Source organism: Vanellus vanellus (genome assembly GCF_965231255.1).
Source record: "Vanellus vanellus genome assembly, chromosome: 11".
Lineage (NCBI taxonomy): Eukaryota > Metazoa > Chordata > Aves > Charadriiformes > Charadriidae > Vanellus > Vanellus vanellus.
In genome coordinates this window covers 1123637-1147908 of record NC_138916.1, presented here as the reverse complement: position 1 = coordinate 1147908, position 24272 = coordinate 1123637, and the positions used below count along the sequence as shown (strand labels likewise).

Sequence of the window (24272 nt, the reverse complement as noted above, 5' to 3'; positions counted from 1 at the left end):
CCACGGTGCAACTCAAGGCCCAAATTTCCAATTTCCTTCCCCAGGCAACGCCAGCTGCTCTCTGCTGGCTTGGGAACTGAAGCGCGTTAGGGATGCTGCAGCCTGGCAGAGTCGGACGGTGGGGTACGTGAGCACGGGTGACTACCTGTGTGTAGCTCCACAGGGCAGCTGGCGCGTATGGCTTCTCCGCACCCAAATTTGCTGCCCATGCCTGCGGCCTGAAGCGCTCCCATTGCCTCTCATTAGCCCCCTTTCCTACCGCTGTCCCGCAACGTGCCCTGCTGGCCAAGAAGGCCAATGATCTCCTGGGGTGCATCAAGAAGAGCGTGGCCAGCAGGTCAAGGGAGGTCATCCCCCCCCTCTACTCTGCCCTGGTGAGGCCACATCTGGAGCAGTGTCCAGTTCTGGGCTCCCTGGTTCAAGAAGGACAGGGAACTGCTGGAGAGGGTCCAGCGGAGGGCTATGAAGGTGATCAGGGGGCTGGAGCATCTCTCTGATGAGGAAAGGCTGAGGGACCTGTGTCTGTTTAGCCTGGAGAAGACTGAGAGGGGATCTCATCAATGCTTATCAATATCTAAAGGGTGGGTATCAAGAGGATGGGGCCAGACTCTTTTCAGTGGTGCTCAGTGACAGGACAAGAGGATGGAAGCAAACTGGAACATGGGAAATTCCATCTCAACATGAGGAAAAACATCTGTGAGGGTGACGGAGCACTGGCACAGGCTGCCCAGGGAGGTGGTGGAGTCTCCGCTGGAGATATTCAAAACCCACCTGGATGCCGTCTTGTGCAGCTGCTGTAGGTGCCCCTGCTCTGGCAGGGGGTTGGAGGAGATGATCTCCAGAGGTCCTTTCCAACCCTGACCATTCTGTGATTCTGTGATAGGAGATTGAAACCAGCATCCAGAGTTGGCCCTGCAATACAGGTTATGAATCACTTGGGGGATTGAGGATGGTCAAACAAGGAGAAGTCACCCAGATGACCATGGCAGTGAGGACAACCAGCTATTTCTGTCTTAAAGTGGGAAAAATGCAAGAAGAAATCCAGCAAGGGGGTGGGGTGCCCTTGCTTGCTGCCGACATCGAGTACGTGTTCACCTGCCCACACATAGATGGGTACGAGGAAGATGGTGAGCCTTGATGTGGTCTCCCCCACCATGTACTTCGCATGTCTGTTCCAGTATGAATAAAGAAACGTCAGTTTTGCTCAGCCAAAATATGTGACAGCTTGTGGAAAAGAAGCTGCTGCCCAGAGAAACTGTGGCTGCCCCATCCCTGGAGGTGTTCAAGACCAGGTTGGACGGGGCTTGGAGCAACCTGGGCTGGTGGGAGGTGTCCCTGCCCAGGGCAGGGGGGGGACCGGATGATCTTTAGGGTCCCTTCCAACCCAAACCGTTCTGTGATTCTATGATTCTAAGCTGGGGAGGGTTGGACCCACAACCTTGTGGGTGATGCCCTCCAGTTTGGAGGCCCGGGGCAGGTGTCCACCAGCAACTCCAGCTCGGGGGTCAGCGGGGGAGCCCTCGGGGGAGGGTGGAGGAGGCTCAGGGAGCCCCACCGAGAAGCCACCCCCCCACCCCCCTACGGGCAGGCCTCGGCTACGGCTGGAGCGCGGCTGCCACCTGCCGGTCCCGGCCGGGAGGGGCCGGGGCTGCCCGGGGCCCGGCGCGCCATGCCCGGGGCTGGGCCCGGCGCCGGGGGGGGGGCGGGGCAAAGGGGGGGCGTGGGGCGTGGTCAGGCAATGAGGGGGCGGGGCTTGGTAGTGGGGAATGAGCTGTCAGTGAGGGGGCGTGGCCAGGCGGTGAGGGGCGGGGCGGGAGAGCGAGGGGGCGGGGGCCTGGCGGCGACTGAACGGGCTGGCAGTGAGGGGGCGTAACCTGGCAGCTGAGGGGGCGGGGTCGTGAGGGGGCGAGGCCTGGCAGTGAGGGAACCGGCCTGGCAGGGAGGGGGGCGTGGCCGGGGCGCGGCGAGGCGTGGGCTGGCGCTGAGGGGGGGGCGGGGTCTCGATGGGGGGGCGGAGCGCCTCCATGTCGGAGGCGGCGGCGGCGGGGATGGCGGCGGCGGCCGCGATGGCGGAGGCGCGGCTACGGCGGAAGCAGCTGCTGAGCGCGGAGGAGGCGGAGCTGTTCGAGCTGGCCCAGGCGGCGGGCAGCGGGCTGGACCCGGAGGTGTTCCGGTGAGCGGCGGGGCTCGGACCCCCCCCTCCCCCCCGGTGCCACCGGTGCCCCCCCGGTGCCGCCGCTGACGGGTGTCCCCGCAGGGTGCTGCTGGACCTGCTGCGCATGAACGTGGCGCCGCTCGCCGTCTTCCAGGTGCTCAAGTCCATGTGCGCCGGGCAGCGGCTGCCGCCGGCACCGGAGGCCGCCCCCCCCCCCTCCGCCGCCCCGGCGCCGCTCCCCGCCGACACCCGAGGTAAGCGGCGGTCTGGGGCCGGGGGTGGGGTGGGGTGGGGGGGCGGGGAAACGGCGGCGGTTGCGGGCCCTGACCCCCGCGTCTCCCCGCGCAGAGCCCCCCGAGGACGGCCGTGCCCCCGCCCCGCTCCCCCCCCCCCCCCCCCGCCCGCCTCCTGCCTGCCGCCCGCTGCCTGTTTCCGTGAATTATTATTATTATTTTTTTTTTAATTATTTTTAGGCAGCGGGGATGGTGGGGCGGGGGGCCGTTGGGGTCGCCTGTGTTTGCTTCTGTGGCCTCCTGGCCCTGCCACCAGCAGTTCCCCCCCCCCCCCCCCCCCAATCTGATATTATGCGGTGCTGCTTCACTGATATCGAACTCAAAGAAAAAGTGAAGTTTCTGGCGTGTTGGGAATCCCGGGAAAACGAGGATTCCTCCACTCTTCCCCGGCGGATGGTCTTTGGGTGGGAACAGGGGGTTATTGGCTAAAGTGTGGGGTTATCGGCTAAAATAGCCGCCGCTTTTGGATGCGGTTCTCTTCTGTTATTGATGTAATCTCAGTGGACAGCATCAAATGTAGCCCTGGAGCTGTGCTGTATCCTACACAGGTTTTTGGGTTTGTTTTTTGTTTTTTTTTTTTTTTTTTTACCCCCAAACCGGCCCTAATAAAACTTGCTGACTCCCTGAACCACGTGGCTTTCGGCTGGTAGCTCGAGACCTCTGTGAGCTATTTCCACAAGGTTTAAAAAGAGGTGGCTGAAATAGGTCCGCTGTCACTAAGCTGGAGCGCACTGTGAAAAGGCTCTCGTTTCTCTCGTGCTCCAAAAAAAAATACAGCAGAAAGGGGCACCGGCCGAAACGGGGAGGTTTTGTCATCATTGTGCTTGCTGAGAACAAAATTGCCGCACCGGTAATGTGGGTGCACGTCTTCATCCGGCTGGAGCCTAGACGTGGCTGAGGTCAAGTCACGTTGGGTTGTTGTGTCCTTCTCTCCCTCCTTCAGGATGAAAAAAAAACTGTTGTAGCTGATGTGTTGACCCGTGGTTGGGTTTTTGAGGCAAAACTTGGAAAAGTGGCTGTTGGGAAGGGCTGTGCATGGGAACGACGTGAGAAAGAGGCAAGAAAGAGAAGCTTTGTCGGTATAGGTAACTGGAGTGGGGTGGTGGTGGTGGGGAAAGTAGGGGCTCCCTGTCGTGATAGCGTACTACTGCTTCGTCCGGTCTCACTGCTGAGGCTGCCGTGGTGGTGGTGGGGTGTTTATTCTTGTGGCCGTGCTTGCAAGTCCAGCAGTAAGTCCGATGGGAAGCGAAGACGAAAGGCAAAGATTCGTTGGACCGGCTGCGAGCAGTCAGTTTTAGGGGGAGGGTGACCACGGCGCAATCCAGAGCGGAGCGGATTCCCACGGAGGAGAAAATGGATGAGAATTGTCTCATTGAGCCCACCAAGGGGTGGCTGCAGAGAGACTCTTGCGGAAGTTCGCCAGAGCACGAGCGGGAATTTGGAGCGTGTGGATAAAGTGGCCAAGACTCCAGCGGAGAAGTTGGTTGCGGTAAAGAGAACAGCCTCACGTGTGGTTGAGGAGCGACTCTAAATGTCCCCTAGCATTGGGCTGCTGCCACGGGCTGGTTTTGGCTGCCAGTCGGCCAGCTCAGATTTGAAACAGTTAGATGGCAACTTGTTTGTCCATCAGCATTAAATTCCTTAAGAGGAAAAGCCAGAAACCCTAAGGTAGGGTTGATACGCCCTTCACTGTTAGCTCCGACCAACCCGAGGTGCTGCTGGTGCCTCAGGGAGGCTGTGGGTTGCTGGGATCTGCCCTGGGAGCTGAATTCAGCGGTGCCTGCACCAATCCAGGATCCCTGTTCTGCATCTCTAGCAGAGCATCTCCTGGTCCAAGATGGCGCCTGAGACAGATTGCAGTCCTAGTGTCTCCGGCCAGACTTCCCCCTCCATAAATTTTCCCTTTAAAATCGACATGTTGATGTCCCAGGGTGGTGATGAGCTCTCGGAACCGAAGCGTAGTGAAGTTCCAAGAAAGATGGTGCTAGCTGGTGGTAAATGTTCACAGCATTAGCTTGGCCTTCAGTGTCTTATTTCACTTTGCTGCTTTATTTCATGAGGCTAAAATACATCTTCAGGGCTCGTTGGTGCTCTGAGATCACCGGAGCTTCTTGAGACAGGAGGATCGTGGCCATCAAGCCGCTTAAACTCAGCGGTGGCTTATCACAACCTTAGTCCCGCGTCCTTGTTCCTGTGAGTATACCAAATACCGGTACGATCTCACTGACATCGAGAGGAGGACACGTTTTTGTCCAGCTCTCCTTGGGAGGATCTGTTTCCGTAGCCGCCGGGATGGAAGGCCAGATTGTCTGTGCTTGCTGTGGTTTGGTCAAAGGAGGGGGAAGTGTTCGCTCAGTGCCCGGCCTGACCTAAGTTGGGCGCCACGTGCACGTGAACAGGCTTCTGCGGCTTTGTGCAAAGTTTGGCTAGCTTGTTGCCTGACTCCGAGGCGCCCCCGCGGACACTTGGAGAGATGGACGTGCCTGGAGCGTTGATTGCTGGTTGAAGCTCGTGAAAACAAAGAGAGATCTCTCAGTTTGTGGAAATCGGTAATGATCTAAAGCAGAACTGGGCCACCAGTGCCAGCCTTGGCTGTGTTTTACTCGACCACCTTAGGCTGAATTAGGGTTTGAACCGCTTAGCTCAAGACGGGAGCTGGTTCTACTGCAGCCCGTGGGGGAAAGCATGCTGCTGAAGTAAAGATCCCAGGAACACTGGCATCTCTTCAGCAGAGTGATTCTTCTCTCCTTCAATTGGGGAAACAGCCAGCCAGCTCCACCAGAAGAGGAGGAGGAATCGCTCCTTGCTCGCCGAGCCTTCTAGTTCTGGGCACAGTCCCAAGCCCCACGTCTCAGGAACTGGGTGAGCGTTAATGGGGTGACTGGGGCTGGATCTGTTCCGCAGGAGCGTTCGCCTTGGCTCGCCTTGCCTTGCCTTGCCTCCTTTCCCTTTAGGAGCTGCTGCCAGGAAGGGCAACCTTCTGCTGTTGGCCCTTCCATCTCCTGTTGGAAGATGCTGCTTCCCTTTAAGAGGGTGGTGGTGCGGCTTCCACGCAAGACCGGGCATCTGGAGGTGGGAGATGCCTCCTCTGCGTAGCTGGGACTTGTGCCTGCCGATAAAGCCAGAGCTCCTTGTGCTGATACAGGGAACAGGGCATATCCCATATCCCATATCCCAGCTTGCCAAGCTGCTTCGCGCGGTGTCCTTCAGCTCGGCGTATCTCCCGTGCTTCCTCCTTTGTCTGAAGACAGACGTGTGGCTGAAGTAATCCAGGTCTCGCTAAAGATTAGCTGAGACTGCTCCGCCAAGTTTTATTGGTAACGATGAGATATGGGCTTCGGTGTTTCAGCACATTGCGGTGCAGGGAGGTGGGTTTTTTGTTTGTTTGTTTGTTTGTTTTGTTTTTTTTTTTTTTAAAGCAGCTTAAAAAAAAGACTGTTACAGCACTTCTGAACAACGCTATTGATGGTGGTGGGTTCTCCCCGGTACTTATTTCAGCTTTTTTACAGCTAAAGCAACAGGGCGTCTAACACAAATTACTTTATTTTGCGTTTTCCCATAGAATATAGCCATATAGTGTTTGCTGGTAACGGAATTCATGACAGCTGGCTAAAAATTACTGTGTTTGAGTATTGGAGCATCCGTCCGGCGTGGTTAGCTAAGATACAACCTCGTGCAAGCCGCGTTCGAAACAGTTCCTCGGCAGTTGTTGATTTGGGAGGGAAAGAGCTGCTTTGAAAGAGAAAGGATATCCAGGCAACTTCCTTCTGTGCGTCCCGCGAGGACAGTGGTGTTGGGTTTGACCTAGGCTATGTCTAGTTTACCTTTGTATAGTTAAATATGCCATTTTCTTCCGTATTATTTCCACGCTTTCTGTTCCCGTCAGGCAACCGTCAAGCCCCTGGTGGTTTCCCTGCAGTTTTCTGCCTCTCTATTGACATGACTACGTCAATGCCCTCCTCTTTTTTTTTTTTTTTTTTTTTTTTTTTTTTTTTTTTTTTCCCCACGGCTGATGAATATTCTTCGATGCTTCTCTCGCTCTTTGCGCTCCAGCTGGTTTTTCCACATTCCCCGCTTCCCCGGACCAAGTGTCTTCCATCAAGCTACTTCCCAAAGCCTTGTCCCGGCTCATTTCTCTGTACTCAAATGTGTGGTTAACGTGAGCTTGCTTTTCAAGATCCTTTCTCCACTGTGGGCCTCTCGCCCCGCTCTGTGGATTGGAACCGTTGGGCAGCAGGGCTCAGAATGCTTTCCTGCCCCGGGAAACCCTACCTCATGCTTAGGTGCCTGTTGGAAACGCTTCTGAGCCCACCACCAGCCACAGGCTCACGGGGTGCGTTTTCCTTCTCTGTGTGGAAAAAATATGCTTTTGAGAATCACGAGTCTTAACCCACCTTCGGGCATCTCGTTTAGAGGCTTCTTGCCCGATGTGCTGAAGTGAGATGTTCGAGCATCTAAGGAGGCTTGTCAGTATCTTGAATAGGATCTGGGACTCTTCTTAATGTAAGCTTGCTTCGTGGTGGTGTCTAGTAATGCGGTTGAATACCTAACCTGTTACGAAGAAATGCGCTTGCTGGAGAAGAGGAAGGTACAAGTTCTGTGCGGGTGATTTGTGGGCCTGTGTAGGTCTCCACTGATTTCGTGTTCTCTTCTTTCTCCAAATTCTTTTCTTCAGGTAAATGTTTGCAAGAGAAAATGTGCTTAAATAATGACCCCCTGCTCAATGCTTACTTAAGGCCTTCGTTAACTACTTTAGGAAGTGCATTTGAAAACCATCATCTTTTTTTTTTTTTTTTTTTCTCCTCTTCCTCTGCTCCAAAACAATTCAGCTGGACTTGTCGAGCCGTGTTTTGCCAGCCTTCCCTGCCTGCTTTGCTCTGTCTTCTCAGGGAGGCTGCGTTAGCCGGGGTGCTCTTTTGGCTCTGGAGAGCATGTGTGAGCTCTGAAGGCTTTGAAGACCTGCCAGGTTGTGCTGCAGAAGAGCATTCGCTGCTTGTGGTATTTATGTGGGGATGTGAGCGAGACCGTGCATGGCAAACCTGGCAGTCTGCCAAAGGATCGTAGAACCATAGAATGGTTTAGGTTGGAAGGGACCTTGAAGATCATCTCATCCCAACCCCCCTGCCCTGGGCAGGGACACCTCCCACCAGCCCAGGTTGCTCCAAGCCCCATCCAACCTGGCCTTGAACACCTCCAGGGATGGGGCAGCCACAGCTTCTCGGGGCACCCTGTGCCAGGGGCTCACCGCCCCCACAGTGAAAAATTTCTTCCTAATATCTCATCTAAATCTTCCCTCTTCCAGTTTGAAGCCATCACCCCTCATCCTATCACTACATGCCCTTGTAAAAAGTCCCTCTCCAGCTTTTGTGTAGGCCGCCTTCAGATACTGCTTTAAGGTCTCTGCGGAGCTTTCTCTCCTCCAGGCTGCCCCCCCCCAACTCTCCCAGCCTGTCCTCCCAGCAGAGGGGCTCCAGCCCTCCCAGCATCTCTGTGGCCTCCTCTGGCCCTGCTCCAACAGGTCCATGTCTTTTCTATGTTGGAAGCTCCAGAGCTGGACGCAGCGCTCCAGGTGGGGTCTCACCATCGATTCACTTATTCCCAGCCTTGAGGTGTTAGATGCTCTTCATGTTCTTCTTGAAGCGTCGGTTTGCAGCGCGGGTGTTCCTGCGCCAAACGAAAGCGAGCGTCTAACAGACAAAGTGGCTCGGTTACTTTGTAGATTAAACCTGATGAAAATTGACAAGGCTCCTACTGCAACTTGTCCGGGTTCTGTGGCCCCGGTACTTCTGGAGCCGAATTCACCAATTTGCTGTCTGTGTTGGATGCTGGATACGTTTGCGACACCTAATACAATTTTGCCTTTTGCATGACTTCTTACGGAGCGCTTGCAGCTGAGGTGCTGCGTGGTGGCACGTGGGTGCGGGGCTTGAAATTTAATGCACGCTTTCGTTTTTTCAGGGAGAAATAAAACCACTTCTGCTGTCAGCGGGACCCAGGTCCTTGCAGAAAGGAGCAGCCGGGAAGGATCTGCCCAGAGGATGCCTCGGCAGCCGAGCGCCAGCCGGCTGCAGAAAGCAGGAGCTTCTGGAAAGAGCGGTGGAGGAGGCAACAGTACCTAAATAAGGCTTTGGAAGCGATGTATTTTGATGCTTGACAATGTGTATAAACCGTGCTTGTTAAAACCTCTTGTGTCGTGTGTTGTTTCTGCTGCTGCTGTTTCTTATTTCCACAACTTCCTTCGCCAACGTGGATTACTAGGGGTTACCTGAAGGCAGATGGGACAAAGAAAGAGATGTGAAGCTGAGAAAAGCCTGGAATAGTGCTCGGCTTGCTCCAGAGAGGTCGTGACTCTCTCACAAGCCAATGCTCCTCTCTGCCTCCTTCCCTAAAATCCATCTTGGTGTGTTCAGGCTAGTTGTAACGGCAGAAGGTCTACTTGGCTGAATTTCGAGGTAGGGAATGCTGAGGTGGGTCATATATTAGCATCGCTGAGCCCTGCAGTGGTGGCAGCTTGCACTGGAAGCCTGGCTGCCCGGTGGGGGGTATGTTCTTGCACGTTAAACTGGTGGTTGCCCTGTCCCCTTCACGTGCACGCTCTTGCGGGTTTTGGCACCTTAATCTGAAATCCAGTTTGACCTACCGCATCCCGTCATCGCACAACGTTTAGTCCTTGCGGTGATGCTAATGTGATTCTTCATTTGTAAAGTGTTACAGAACCCTTTGCCTAATGAGCCAGGTTAAACGAGGAGATTATGCCGGATAAGGGAGGGAATAGCTCCATCACTTAGCGTAAGAGACATGCAAGTGGCTGAAAGAGGTAAGTGGATTTGTTAGAGCTTAAGTGTTGCAGTTCATCATTCCAGAGCGTATCCAGGCAGTGGGTGTGCCTGCTGTAGTCTTCGCAGCTCAGGAGCTCTTACTGAAAGCCATTTCCCTAATTAAGATAAAGTGCCTCCATTCTTTGTGGGGGATAGATGATGTTTCCTAGGCTCAAGGAGATCTCATGAACCTGGTTCCACAGCTGCTAAAATCTTTTCCTCCCCAAGAGGAAAAAATACTGGAGGGTATGATACTCTTGCACAAGTTTTCACGGAGAATATTAATGATGCGCAGATAAGTTGTGGCTGCCCCGTTCCTGGAGGTGTTCAAGGCCATGTTGGACGGGGCTTGGAGCCACCTGGGCTGGTGGGAGGTGTCCCTGCCCAGGGCAGGGGGGTGGGAACTAAATGGCCTTTAAGTCCCTTCCAATCCAAACAGTTCTGTGATTCTATGTCTGATGTGCCCCCTCCACCCCAAGCTGCATCCTGACCCCCAAGGCCATGTCCATCCTTCTCACAACCCCATCCTTGTTTCCTCCTGGAGCTGCAAGTGCTCCTGTAGGGTTGCGACGAGGTGCGGCAGCTGGGGCCTGGCTGGAGTGCAGCATCTTGGGGCAGGGGTAGTCCACCGTGGCCCTTCAGCCTCAGGGTCCTCAGGTACCGCGGGCCGAGGCGGTGCCAGCCCTGGCAATGCGGGGGGACTGTAAGTCCCCTCAGGCTGGTGCGAGGGGCACTCTGGAAGGGACAGGAGAGGATGTGGGATGGGGCAGGAGGTGGCAGGGTGAGTCAGGGCTGGCATGCAGAGGAGCAGGAGAGGCCAGGGCTGGTAGGGGCAGCATTAATGTTGGGTCTTTCTTGCCTGGTTCCCTCCCAAAACTGCTGCAGTCAGAGGACGGGGAGGGATCAGACCTGGTTTTGTTGCAGAAGGAAACGGTGTGTTGGGGAAAGCACACTTTTGGGGGTGTAAGGAGACCTGTCGGTGGGCCTCTGTGGGGTGGCTTTTGCCACATCTTGCACGGGCGCATCCCTTGGGGCTGGAGGGTGCAGACAGGCTTCTGCACAGGAGCGTCCCCCAAGGCTGGGATGCAGGCGGGAGCCTCCACCACCCCATGGGACAATATTAGGTTATGTGATTCAAGGCCCTTTTCCATCAAGAAAGAGGAGCAGAGGGACAACGAGGGGTGGAGGAACCCTGGGAACTTCCACAGTGCCAGCGAGCCCCTGACCTGGCTGCTTCCAGGGCTGTCCATGGGCACCCATCACGATGGTGAATGAGGGTCACCCTCCAGACCACCTCTTGGACTGGGGGGCAGTGTGACCGCCTAGGGGTGCAGGGGAAGAGCATTTTGGGATTGTACAAGATGGCATATGGGTTTTTTTGGGAGGAGGAAGCAAAGCTGGGGAAAAATAGGGATCAAGGTGGTTCGGGGATCCACAAATGTGGGAAAATAGAGGGATAAGGGTGTCATCTATCTACCTGCCTACCAATTTTGGGGGGGGGAGGGTGCACCCCCTGGGGACTCTCACTCAGCCTCACTGCTGGCTGAAGCTGGGGACGTGGAGCCACAGCAGCCTTGGCCGGATTTGACAGCATCTAACAGAGCATCCTACAGGCGTTGCACAAAGGATGCCAGTACAGGCTCATGGGCACAAGGAAGTAGGAGCAGCGGCTGTAGCTCATGGCATACGTTGGCTCTAATGACAAACAGTTGTTACGGGCAAAAATAAAAAAAAAAAGAGGGAGAGAGAGAACGTGGGGCAAGGGGAACCTGTCCCCATGAGGCCAGCTGGCGTGAGGACCGCTGAGCTCCCAGGCGAGCCGCGACCTCGGTCTCCCCTCCGGCGCAGCAAGCCATGACGGCGCAATGACGGTGACGAAATATTTCGTGCGTTCTGCTTCATCCCATCTGCGACGCTGTGAGGGTGCTTAAACCTTAACGAGGGCGTGGGTATTGCACCCTGACCGGGCGCTGGCTTCCCCTACAACGCTATTTCTTTCGCCGTTTAAATGGGCGCTGTTGGCCGTAGTGTGTGTGCGTGGGGGGGTTCGTCCTCCAATACGAAGGACAACCTTGCAAGAAGAGGGGCGGGGAGAGATTTAGGGGCGATGCTCTCCCAGGGGACCATGCCCCAGTGCCGGGGTGCAGGCAGGACCCCTCGAGAAGCCTCTCCAAAGCCAGGTGAGGCGGGCACCCACCCATCCCTCTACTAGGGCAGTGGGAGGGTAACCTGGTAAGCAGCAGAGTGGCGCAGCGGAAGCGTGCTGGGCCCATAACCCAGAGGTCGATGGATCGAAACCATCCTCTGCTAGTGCGGGTGCAAAATTTTTTTTTCGCCGCCTATTCCCTGGTTAGTTTCTTTTCTGGGCCCTGCGGGTCCCTGCGCCATCGCTGCGCGAGACTAAAACGGGAGGAGGAGGAGGGAAAAAAAAAAAAAAAAACAACAAAGCAAAAAGCATCTGTGGCCCGTACGGGGATCGAACCCGCGACCTTGGCGTTATTAGCACCACGCTCTAACCGACTGAGCTAACCGGCCCCTTTCTTTTGCGGTTCCCGCCCCGCGCCCAAACAGCCCGCGGCATCCTGAGGCAACAATAAATAAAACGTAATTAGCAGAGGATGGTTTCGATCCATCGACCTCTGGGTTATGGGCCCAGCACGCTTCCGCTGCGCCACTCTGCTCCGCCCATCGTGTTCTTCCATCTACTTATTGTCATGCCACCTCTACAGCCTGCAGGGTGTTCCCCAGGGGGCTCTGCCTGCACCCCCAGCTCTGGTGTGGGGTGGCTCAGCCCTTTCCTCTTCTCGTGTCCTGGGGTGACGGTCCCCAAGAGTTGCCGACCCTATCAAGATGTTCCTGCCTCACTGCACCTCTCTGCTTCAGGCATCTCGTTGGATTTTATTGATGGACTTGACTGCTGGTGTCCAGGCAGTGGGGTCACAACCAGACTTTGTCCTGGGGACAAAGTCAGGCCTATCACAAGCCACAGCTCTGTCCCCTGGTCCTACCTGCCTGAGACACCTTGGTGTGCAGGACCTGCTAGGGCACTGGGGCAAGCAACAGCAACACTCCATCTCACAAATGCTTCACCTTGATCGCCCAAGGAGGTCAGCCAAGCCCCCAACGAGGGCTTGGTAGAGGCACTATCTACCCCAGCTCATGGGGAACTTGCTGCCCGTGCAGTGAGAGTCTGTACCTCATCCCATGGGGATACTGAGGTGTGTACTGTCAGAGAAAGGGACCTCTCACGTTTGAGCCATGTCTACCTACATCCAAGATCTGGGCTGCTGCAGAAAGTGCAGATGGCATAGAAGGGCCAACTTTTTCACCCTGAAGACAGTCAAGCAGTGGAGCAGGTCATGCAGGGAAGTTGTGCAGCCTCTGCCCTTGGAAGTTTTCAAGAATAATGCCCAGAATAATGTGGTCTGACCCCAACAGCTGACCCTGCTTTGAGGATGAGGTGGGACTAGAGATCTCCTGGGGTCCCCTCACTCACCTCAGTGATGTTCTGTCTCAGGAGCTGTGTCCACATGCTCTGCTCATCTGTGGCATTCGGGAGAACCAGCCTGCTCCTGGAGCCTTTGTCCGTACCTTTCCCTTGGAGCTGCAGTTCTTGCCCTGCCTCTTCCCCATGGGAAACTCCCACCATTCCCCTTTCCCCCACATTTCTCCCACTTGCTGGAGTGGCAACCCCCAACTTAGGGGGCCTATCATACAGCAGATATTTGCATTTTTTGCTTTTCAAGGCCGAAAGAAGACAAACACACGACATGGAAAAAGCATTTGGTGAAGTGAAAGGACCTATATTTCCCGTTTAAAATGTGGGAAGTATCCGCAATTTCCACCCTTTTCATTTAAATTCTTCCTTCTCCAACCCATTCCCTCCCCGAAAACCCCTACCAGTTCCATACCTAAAACTCACTTCTCCCCAGATGTCCCTGCTCAATGTTCTGGCCACTCAACACATCCTGACACCTATTTACCTATGTAGCCACGTCAAAAGATGATTTCTGTTCTCCCAAGCTTTCTTTTTCTGCCCAGCCTTGGGCTTTTCCTAGCACTCCCTCACACTGCTGAGGCCAGGCTCATCAGAAAGACCCCAGGCAACACAGAGACAAGGACACAGAAAACGGGTACATACTCATATTTCCATCTCATGTGTCCACCGAGCAGCAGTCACAGAATCATAGAATCGTAGAATCGTTATGGCTGGAAAAGACCTTTAAGATCATCAAGTCCAACTGTTATCTAACTCTACCAAGCCCACTTCTAAACCATGTCCTTGAGCACCATACCTAGATGGCTTTTAAATACAACCAAGGATGGCGAGTCAACCCCTTCCCTGTTCCAGTCTTTGACAACCTTTTCAGTGTAGAAGTTTTTCCTAATGTTTAACTTACTCCTCCCCTGGTGCAACTTGAGGCTGTTTCCTCTTGTCCTGTTGGCTGTAACTTGTGAGAAGAGACCAACCCCCACCTCTCTACAACCTCCTTTCTGGTAGTTGTAGTGTGCAATAAGGTCTCCCCTCAGTGTCCTTTTCTTCAGACTAAACAACCACAAGTCCCTCAGCTGCTCCTCATGAGACTTATTCTCAAGACCCTTCACCAGCTTTGTTGCCTTTCTCTGGACCCTCCCCAGCACCTCAATGTCCTTCTTATACTGTGGTGCACAAAACTGAACACAGTACTCAAGGTGCGGCCTCACCAGCGCTGAGTACAGTGGGACAATTATTTCTCTGGCCCTGCTGGCTACACTACTCCTGATTCAGGCCAGGATGACCTTCTTGGCCACCTGGGCACACCACTGGCTCATGTTCAGCTGGCTGTCCACCAACACCCCCAGGTCCTTTTCTGCCAGGCAGCTTTCCAGCCACTCCTCCCCAAGCCTGTAGCGCTGTGTGGGGGTCCTTCACTGCCCTGCAGTGCCTTCCCACTGGTAGTGGGTGGCTTTTTCCCTTGGCGAAGCCTGACGGCCATGGGAAATCCTCCTTCTCAAGGAGTCCTTTGTAAGGTAAGTCTGCCTGGAGGTGCCTCATGCTTTGTCACTCCACTGCTGCATCTTGAAATACTGTTTTCTTTCATACCTGTGTTCCCATACTGCACAAAAGAGTTGTACCTCTGTGATGTGGTTTTGAGCTGTTCTTGAGTAATTCTTTCCGGTACTGGTTTGCAAAGAGTTGCAAATAGCAATACTTACTTCTGAGAGCCTGTGGGATCACCTTGGAGATGTTTGAAAGCCATCTGGACGTGGTCCTGGGGAACTGCTTCTAGGTGGCCCTGCCTGAGCAAGGGGGTTGGACAAGATGACCTTCAGAGGTCCCTTCCAACCTGTCACGGATGAAAATATCTGACATGGTTATGATTTACCAACAATTTAAGATTTATTAGTTGTTGGAGGTAAATCAAAAAGGTTGAATTTTAGCAGCACTGAGTCATTAACCAATTTAATGATTAACAAGTGATTCAGTATAATATGTTCTTATTACAACAGTGACTTAATTACAGAGTTGAGAGTGACAAGATTCCCACTAACTTGCTACAGGGCATCCTAAATCAAAGTATATGTATGTACGTATGTATAGACGGAAAAACATACAAGCGAACCCCATCCAAGGAGTCGCACACACACCACCCAAGTCTTTAACTGCCAGGACCAGGGTCCTTTCACCACGGGGGGACTCCAGTGAGCTGAGTGGTGCCCCGTTCGACTCCTCACACGCACACAGAGACAAACACAAATATTTGGACCCAGTAAAATATAGACACCCGCACTGGTCAAGGCTAATGTGTCCGTTTAAAGACATAGACAGGTAGAGCGGTGGATGAAAGAGAGGCTACCCTATAGTTAAAACGCCCCTCTTCTCGAGTTTAGAGTAAATACTCAAAAGGTATTAACATTCCTCAGTGGGCGATAATTGAGCCTGGAGAAGTGTGACTTCGCCCTTTGGTTTGCCTGAGGGGTGTCTCACCTCTGGGAGGATGCTGGGCACAGCCCACTGCGATCCAGGAGAGCTCAAAGGGTCTCACTTAGGGTCACTATTTAGAGGGCCTGAGATAATTGTCTTTTGTCAGTATTGCCAGATAATTTTGGTACCTTCCAGAGCGGGCTATAATCCAAGCAGCAGGAGTTTCAGGCAGGGTTAAGAAGTGCCTAACTCCCTGTACTTGTACCTGGGACAACAAACTCACTGCACCCGCAACCAAGACAAGAAGGTGCCAGAGCATCCCAGACCACTGTGCTTGTAACCAAGAGAAGAACACAATGTTGGCTGGTCCCAGCATCGCAACGTGGCCCAGGAGGGGGGATGAGGTTGCACCGCCACACAACATCAACCATTCTGTGATTCTGTGACATCATGCGGTGGGATCACTGACTGTTCCCACACAGCCAGAGGTGTATTGTGCTCATCTCTCCAGAAAAATAATGGACACAGGGCCACAGACCCTGGATTTAGTTTCCTGACACTCTTCTGGTATGGCAGCTGGAGGCCTTTTGGGTACACCACAGCGCACATCCCTTGACTAAGCTGCAATACAGATGTGGTTTGGAATATCCTTGGCTGCCTGCAGTCCCCAGGGTTATCTGTTACGTTTGGGTTGGCAGCTATAACACAGGCTTACAGGAAACTCAAACATTTTTTTTTTTTGTGTTGGAACCAATATAACGTGATGTAGGACATTTCCAGCCACGGTAGGCATCTGTTCAAGCAGCCAAATCAAGCTCTCAGTTGTTTGTTGCTTAAAAGTTGTTGGTTGCATTGTCATTGGCTTTGATGGACATGTAGGGCTGACTTATGTGTAGACACCTACAGTCAGGTATCATAGTCTTCAACAGAATCCCATTCCTATATCCAGTCAACTGAATCTCTCACTTTTACTTTCTGGTGGGAGGAACTGACTACCATGGGATGAACGATATCAATATGCCAGCAGTCTGTTGATGTATTTTCTCTGAAAATACGCACAAATTTTTTTTTTTCTGACTGCTACAAGGTAGTTTTATGTGTGCTGGAATCATGTGCTCTTATGACAGTGATTTATTTTAGACATCCTTGAAAGCTAACCATTGTGTAGAAGAAGGGGGAAAAAGCTAAAACATTTTGTAGTTAACGTACAGATTTTATGGCTTACTTCCGTAGTCTCTGTAATATTTTTGATAATTACTTTAAATATATTCATTTATTCATGATACAGGTTATTTACATTTCTCAGTAGTTTCCAACGAAGGCTAAAATGTCCACACCCTTTACAGACTTTGAGAAATGAATTTTTTTTTAAATTTTTTTAATGTTTCACGTGTGAACAATTTTCAGAAAATCAGTGAGACTATCTAGGCAGGGGGACCTTGCTGAAGAGTTGTCTTCTCCCAAAAGTCTTCCTCAGAGCGTGCTTTACTTCTTTGTTTCGTAAGCTGTAGATGATTGGGTTCAGCATAGGAGTTACTACTGTGTAAGAAAGAGCCACCAGTTTCCTCCTGTTTGCCAAGAGACTGGACTTTGGCTTTAAATGTATCACGCCAGTTGTGCAGTAGAACAGTGTCACCACCACCAGGTGAGCAAGGCAGGTGAAAAAAGCTTTGCGTCTTCCTTTGGCAGATGGCATTCGGAGGATGGTATGGATTATCTGGATGTAAGAAGCTGCTATCAAGATAAATGGGATCAAAACAATTACAACAGTAGCAACGAACACAAGAAGCTCGAATAAGTACGTGTCTGAACAGACCAGATCCAGAACAGGAGCGATGTCACAAAAGAAATGTTCAATCTCCTTTGAGCCACAAAAGGGGTAGCTAAATAGCCAACCAGTGAGTCCTACAGAGAGGGGAATACCAGCGATCCAGCATGCTGTGACCATATGAAGACACACTCTCCTGTTCATTGTTACGCTGTAGTGCAAAGGATGGCATATAGCCACGTATCGGTCATATGCCATGGCACCCAAAAGGAAACACTCAGAAGTGATGAAGAATATGACAAAGTAAAGTTGCAGGGCACAGGCGGAAAAGGAGATGACCTTTCTCTCCAACAACAAATCCGCAAGCATCTTGGGGACTATATTTAGCGTAAAGCAAATTTCAATCAAAGCCAGGTTTTTGAGAAAATAGTACATGGGGGTGTGCAAGGCAGGGTCAGTGGTTGCAACTATGATGATGAGAAAGTTCCCTGTCATCGTGATGAGGAACATTAGAAGAATTCCCTCAAAGAGGAAGACCTGAAGAGCAGCGAGGTGGGTCTGGTAGGTCTGAAGTAGGTCTGGTTTCTGAGCCCCGGTGCTTCAGCAACTTCCATGTGGAAGAGAAACAACACAGCCTGTGTAAGCCAACAAGGAAGACATGAGAAGAAAAGTCTTTATGGAGATGAAGAAAAAATAGTAAGCTGCTCTGAAACGGCTTCCGTTATTTAGAAAATGGGGCAATCAAATATAGCTGGGAAAGTAACATTTTGAGAGGCACACTAAAAAAAAAAGAAACACATGATAAAAAAGAGGTAATAAAGCCCAATGAGCTTCAGTGCAGAAGAGCTAGGATTTTCCTTTTAGTCTGTTTTCATTTTTAATTAAGCTCAAATGTTGCAATGTTGCCATGTGTACTTCATATTTCAGTTCGACTGGTATTTTCTGAAAAAAGTTTCATCAACAATTCATCTATTTTGTTTTCTGTATGCCAAATTTGAATTCATTTCCCACAGAACTGAAATCTCATTACGTTCTCTGCTCTGTTTTTAGAAAAAAAATTCCCTTGTTTTTCCACACATGCACCTCTATATGTATTTACAGATTTCAAATAAATAAAGGAGAATAAAATTGTTGACGGTACGACCATCTGAATCTGTTGCTGGTACAGCTGGTCTGAAGCTTGAAGGATGGACCGAATATATATCTTGCTATTTGGTATCATCACATCTTAAAATATGACTTACTAATTTTGTAATTTTTTTAAGCTATCGTTGTATTTTACTTAGTGCCACTGGACAGTTGCTTATGAGTTCAGTATTGTAAGAAACTTTCCTCTTGTAGACCATCTGCAATCTACCTGTCTGTATTTAGATATCTGTGATTAGATAACTGTATCTGAGGTGAACATTCGGATTATCTTCTCAGTTTACATGTCTTTGCAGTAGCTGCAAAGGTAAGTCAGAAACCTTGATTGCATTTCTCACTGAATCCCATTGTCTTTATTGGTGTCACTATCTGGGAGTGCCATTCATTAGCAGAGAAAGAAGCAGCTACATGCATTGCGGAAAGCAGTATGAGCTGGAAAATGTCCTCTCCAACAGTTTGCAGTTCAGGCATCCTCCAACCTGCACTTTGATTATGGGCACTGGTTGACCTTCCCACGTTCCTTCACAGTAAAGTGAAGTTACAAGTCTGCATTGTTATAGAATACAACCCCTTTCAGTATGTTACCACCTTGACCTGTGCTCCCTGTGATCATCTTAGTGGTCCTCTTCTGAACTCTCTTCTATTTATCAATCTTTTTCTTTTATAGAGGGATGTCAAAATGGGACACCTTCCTCTACAGGTGGCCTCGCAAGTGCCAAGCAGAGGGGAACGGGTGCACTCCTTTGACCAGCAGGCTAGCTCTTGCTAACACAGCTGGCTAGACAGTTACTCCCCTCCAATGCAGGGACACACTGTGGGCTCTCGTCCAGTTTGCCATCCACCAGGAAACCCACATCCTTTGCTGCAGAGCTGCTCCTCAGATGGCCAGTCTCAATCTATGCCTATGTGTATTTGGTGCCATGGCCAGGACTTGGCATTTGTGTTGAACTTCATGAAGTTCCTGTGTATGGCCCTCTTCCCCTGCCCCCAGATTTCTGTCGTCCGGAAACTCCTGAGGACGTTCTCCATCGCATTGTCCCAGTCACTGATGAATACGTGAAACAGCATTAGACCCAATATCAACCCATGAAGAATGACTCTTTTAGCCAGCTATCAGTTAGACTCAGATTGTTGACCACTGCTTGTTAGAGCCCTGATGGTCCGGACCATTGTAATATTTTCTGATCCAGTTTAGACTTTTCCAGGTTGGCTACAAGGCTACTATGTCAAGAATTGCTGAAGTCATTAAATGACATCCACCACCCTACTCTCACCTGCTCTGAGCCAGTCATCTCACCATGGAAAGGTGTCAGGTTGGTCATGCATGATGTTTTTTTGGTAAATCTGTGCTGTTACACATCCTTTCCTGCCCTTCATGTTCCTGGACATGGCTTCCAGCATGATTTGCTCCATATTCTTCCTCAAGGCTGAGGTGAGGCTGACATTCCTCAGATCTTTCTTCTTGGCCTTCTTGAAGATAAGCACATTCACTTTTTTCCCCTGTCACTGGGACCCTACCCCTGTTTGTCAAAGATGACAAATACCAGTCTTGCAATGGCATCAGCCACTTCCCTCAGCACCTGCTACTGCATCCATAGATTTGGGTGGTTCAGTTTACTGAAGTACTCTACAGCTTGGTTGTCCTCTGTTGTGGGTAGCACCTCCCTTTTCCAAACTGTGCAACTTCTTTGTTTCTTTTTTTTTTTTTTTTAATCCATATTTTCACAAGTGAAATATTTTCCTGAATACTCAAGAAAAGCTTTTGTGCTGTTTCTGCAAACAGCCATATGGCAAACATCAGCAGCTGAGACAGCTACCCATCTACCTGTCCCTTACAATCTATGACTAGAAACAACAACTCTCAGATGTTGTTTTTGTTCATTCTTCAGAATTAATCTAAAATAACCTAATTGCTAGAAGTACTTAGTTATCTTATATCTCCATTAAAGTCTTAACATATAACTCAGACATCACGGTGTACGTTGCAGACATCCGGAGTTCTCAGATGCATTCTCTTCTACCCTTTAAAAATGTTAAATTGCTTTTTTTTTTCTTGAGCCATCTATACCAATAAGCATTTTTCTTGCCAATTTTCATTATCAAATAGTATACAAAATATGGGTATACCTCAATTTTCACGAGGAGTAATCCAGAGTTTGTTCATGCTTTCGTTCATGACTTCAGATACCTTTTTTCTGCCTTTTGGGCAACACTTCAGGACTGTGAATAGTTTCCTGTAGGATCCTCAAGAAAGAGTGAGGTTCAGCTGTTCTAAACTACATGCTGTCTTGCATTGCTTCCTGAGATAGGAACCCCTCTCTGGATTCATTACCAAGTATACTCAGAAGACAAACCATCTCCCTTGGTATTGTACCAGACTGTGAACAATTTAAATTAAGAAAGTGAACTTTCTTTTTTTTTTAATCTTACATGAGTAGAAGCAATAAAGTCAACAATAATTAGGTTAAAATTTAAATGTAAAATAAAGTTTAAACAGCAAAGTGTGATTCTCCATTTGAAGGTAATGGGAGGAGGAAAGCACCCTTTGCTAGATGCCTTGTTGAATTATTAATCAAGTCTGTCTTGATGGAGATAAAGGAACCCCAAACAAAATCAGACCACTTGTTTTAGACATTTCTCTGAGGATGGGTGTATCACCTGAAGACATCTATCTTTTTTTATTATTGATCCTGTAACAGCAGTAAGTCTTCTTAGTCTATAGTTGAATGGATAAATTCAGGTGAAATGGATCCTACTTGTACTACAGCTTTTCCAAAAATTAGAAATTCATTGTGATGTTTCCAGAACTAATTTTTGAAAAGTGTCCTAGACCCACATTGAACAAAGTACTTTGTGCAAGAAAAGGAAACCTGGTAACAATTCAAAGAGAGATTCACCACACTTAAGGTCGGACATCTGTAATCCAGGCGTTTAATTGTTGTTGACAGATCAGGTGACTTTCAAAATGCTCTAGAGTATCCGAGATATCTGCTCAAGACTGGCAAATATGATGGAGATCCACAGGAGACCTGTCCTGCTGGAACATTGCTGGAGATCAGCTGAGATGCTCCTGAGTGTCTCAAATGACACCGGAGGCCTACGTTTGTCAAGTGGTCTGAGTCCTACATTTCTACATCTGAGCTTGTCGTAGAGTCCCTTGCTCTATAATCAAAGGAGAGGAACAGACACTTCTAAGGTGTAATTCATCATAGCCACAAAGGTCCAAAGTGTGCAGATAAGTCACAATGTAGAAATGCCTTTTCCATTTAGTGAGTATGTTGGGAAACAAGGTGACTAAAACGTGCAGAGTTTGTATTGTAGACCTCTGAGTGCTAATGGATATCCATTGCAGTAGATAAAGCAGTATAGACGTTTCTGGGCCTGGTTAATTTGGCCTATTGTAGATATATGCTACGGGACAGATAGATGGAGCTCTAATTAACTGCCTAAACTTAGCCAAGGCATGAGAAAACTCTTCCTGTCTTTGTCTTGCCAGCTTTGTGTGGCAAGTGGTACCTATTCCTTCCTATTTTGCTAATCCCTTCTCCAACTGTTCCCTCCTCCAGACTCCAGGGACGTTTCCCACCAGCCATTTCTTGCTCTGCTAACTGCTGATGGCCCCCCTCTTCCTATAGTGTCTCTACTCCACTGCTCATTGCACTGCTAGACACTTCAGTGAAACGTGAAGCTTTGCTAACCGCTGTTTCTTTTATTTTTTAAACCATCTTAAATATAAGAACGCACAAAGCAATCACAATTCCACAACCTACAGAAGATTTCTAAACAGCTCTTCCTATTTCCTAATTGTTATCAAGGGGAATAAAACTACACACGCAAAATGAACTGATTTAAGGTTGGTGGAGATGGTCCTTTCTATTTATTTCCCATCCTCTCCACCAAACATCAACAGAGCGGGTGTTCCTCTTTGGAAGTTGTTGCGATGTTGTTGTGAGAGTTTTGCTTGTACTTTAAGGCTTTAATTGTCAGTCCAAATACAGATAGTGTTTGATTAATTTTAGACTGTCTGTCTACATTGTGTGTTCTCCTGTACGAGCTGGCAATTCTTGAGCATATCGAACTGAGCCCTTCTAGAGCGGAGTAACCACGTTGAAGCAAATGTTTCTCGCTCTTTTCATTTGTGATCAAGGGAATCGAGGTAACTGTCTTGGATGTAGACATCTACACCATAGATATAAGAACTGTGAGTAATCCAGAGCATAACATTAATAAAGAAATGGTCAATGCACTATAAATTGAGTTTCAACTTATTCTGAACCAAATTTTGGCTGTAGTGAGGAAAAAGAAAGCAAAGCAGGCAGACAAGAAGATATCGTGTAATAATACACATAAAACGACATTAATGGATTTATTTTGATTACTTTACAGTATTCACTACATATTCCTGTTCTTTCTCCATACCACCCCCACCCCATCCCCCCCCCCCCCCGGATAACAAGTTCATTTACCTATTTTGTTTCTCTGCTTGTTTATTTTTTAAGATGCACAGATATACATTCCCAAGCTTTATTCAAACTAACTGTATTGACATGTCATGTAGTTGTGTCTGAACCTGTAACTCATTAAGGATTATGACCCCCTTTTTTTTTTAACAGAAGGCAACCCTCTGGAAGCCAGAAATCTACTTCTCTGTTTTCGCAGAGCTTCCTTTACTTCCTTGTTTCTCAGGCTGTAGATGAGAGGATTGACCAAGGGAGTGAGAATGGTATAAAAAACAGAGATGACTTTGTTCAGAGATGTTTGGGTATCGTGATGCGGAAGCACGTAGACAGTTAATATTGACCAGTAAAAAACAATCACCACAATAAGATGTGAGGAGCAAGTGGAAAAGGCCTTTTTCCTTCCAGTGGCAGAAGGAATCCTCATGACCGTGATAATGATGTAGAGGTAGGACGAGAAGGTCAACAGAAATGGAGGCAGTGAGCACACACCCGCCACAACAGAAGTGACGAGTCCCGTCACGTGAGGGTCGTTACAGGAGAGTTTTATCATTGGGAATGAGTCACAGAAAAAATGTTCAATTTCATTAGGCCCACAGAAATCTAAATTTGAGATGAGGAATGTTAGTATAGAATTAGATAGAAAGCCACTTATCCAAGATGCAGCACTCAGCTGGAGGCAGAGCTTGCTGTTCATACAGGATGGGTAGTGCAGGGGTTTGCACACCGCTAGGTACCTGTCGTAGGACATCACGGCGAGGAGATAGCACTCAGCAGCTGCCAAGCAACCAAAGAAATAGTACTGTGTAAAACATCCTTTGACTGAAATACTTCTGTCTCCACCCAGATAGCTAAGCAACATCCTCGGCAAGATATTTGAGCTGTAGCAGATTTCCAAGCAGGCCAAATTGCCCAGGAAGAAGTACATTGGGGTGTGAAGGTGCTGATTAGCTACCGTCAGCACAACGATGAAGATGTTTCCAGTTATGGTCACGACGTAGATTGACAGAAACATCAGGAAGAGAAGAGAATCCAGTTCAGAGCCATTCCCAAATCCCAGGAGGATGAACTCTGTAACAACTGTTTTATTTTTCCTCTCTTGCTTTGTCATAACTTTTGTTCTATTAATAAAACAGGAAATGTTAACACCAATGAAGACCTTGACAGTTAAAACTCAAATAATGAAAGTTTCTTCACAGAACAGAGAAGTAAAGAGGAAAAAAGCCTTTGCATTATCAGATCCGTCACCCGATTTCCATGAAGATTTCTCACATACTAAGAGTCACATTACTTATTACTCCACGTATGGAGAAGACCACTTAAAACAAGTAATGCCCATGCCTCTTCTCCGGCACAAGGGTACTTTCTAACATGTTTCCAATCTGTGCAAGCAAATTAAAAAACCAACGTCCTTCATTAGATGCCATCACAAGTTGTGCCATATTAATTTCTGTTGCGAAAAAAAGAAGTATTTGATCTGATTGCTCCAAAGGTAACATAGCCATATTTCCATTACTAATATGTATTGATGCATACTATATATTCACTATATATAAGTATGTAGTATGAAACTTAATGCAGACATTTTTCTTATTTGAAGGAGGTGGAAAAAGAATCCAGCTTCCACCAATGAAAAGAAGTATGGAGAAATTCTATACCATCCTCAGCATATGTTCACCCTGCCAAAAACACCCCAAACACACACAAAAACACCTTCCAGTTGTCTCACC

General features: G+C 49.4%; 2 protein-coding genes across 2 annotated transcripts; one reads left to right on the top strand and one right to left on the bottom strand.

Moving 5' to 3' along the window:
- The first annotated feature begins 2007 nt into the window (after positions 1-2007).
- LOC309676057 (mitotic-spindle organizing protein 2B-like) lies at positions 2008-8624 on the top strand. Its single transcript, XM_082488510.1, has 3 exons — positions 2008-2173; positions 2258-2409; positions 8407-8624. The coding sequence occupies exons 1-3, from the start codon at positions 2025-2027 to the stop codon at positions 8565-8567; spliced, it is 462 nt and encodes a 153-aa protein (XP_082344636.1). The 5' UTR covers positions 2008-2024; the 3' UTR covers positions 8568-8624.
- Positions 8625-16591: 7967 nt separating this feature from the next.
- Positions 16592-23653, bottom strand: LOC309676384 (uncharacterized protein; the record flags this gene model as incomplete). Its single annotated transcript, XM_082488922.1, has 3 exons — positions 16592-17476; positions 20936-20955; positions 22729-23653. 3 exons carry the CDS (start codon positions 23651-23653, stop codon positions 16592-16594), a joined length of 1830 nt encoding a protein of 609 aa, XP_082345048.1.
- Between the last annotated feature and the right edge of the window lie 619 nt (positions 23654-24272).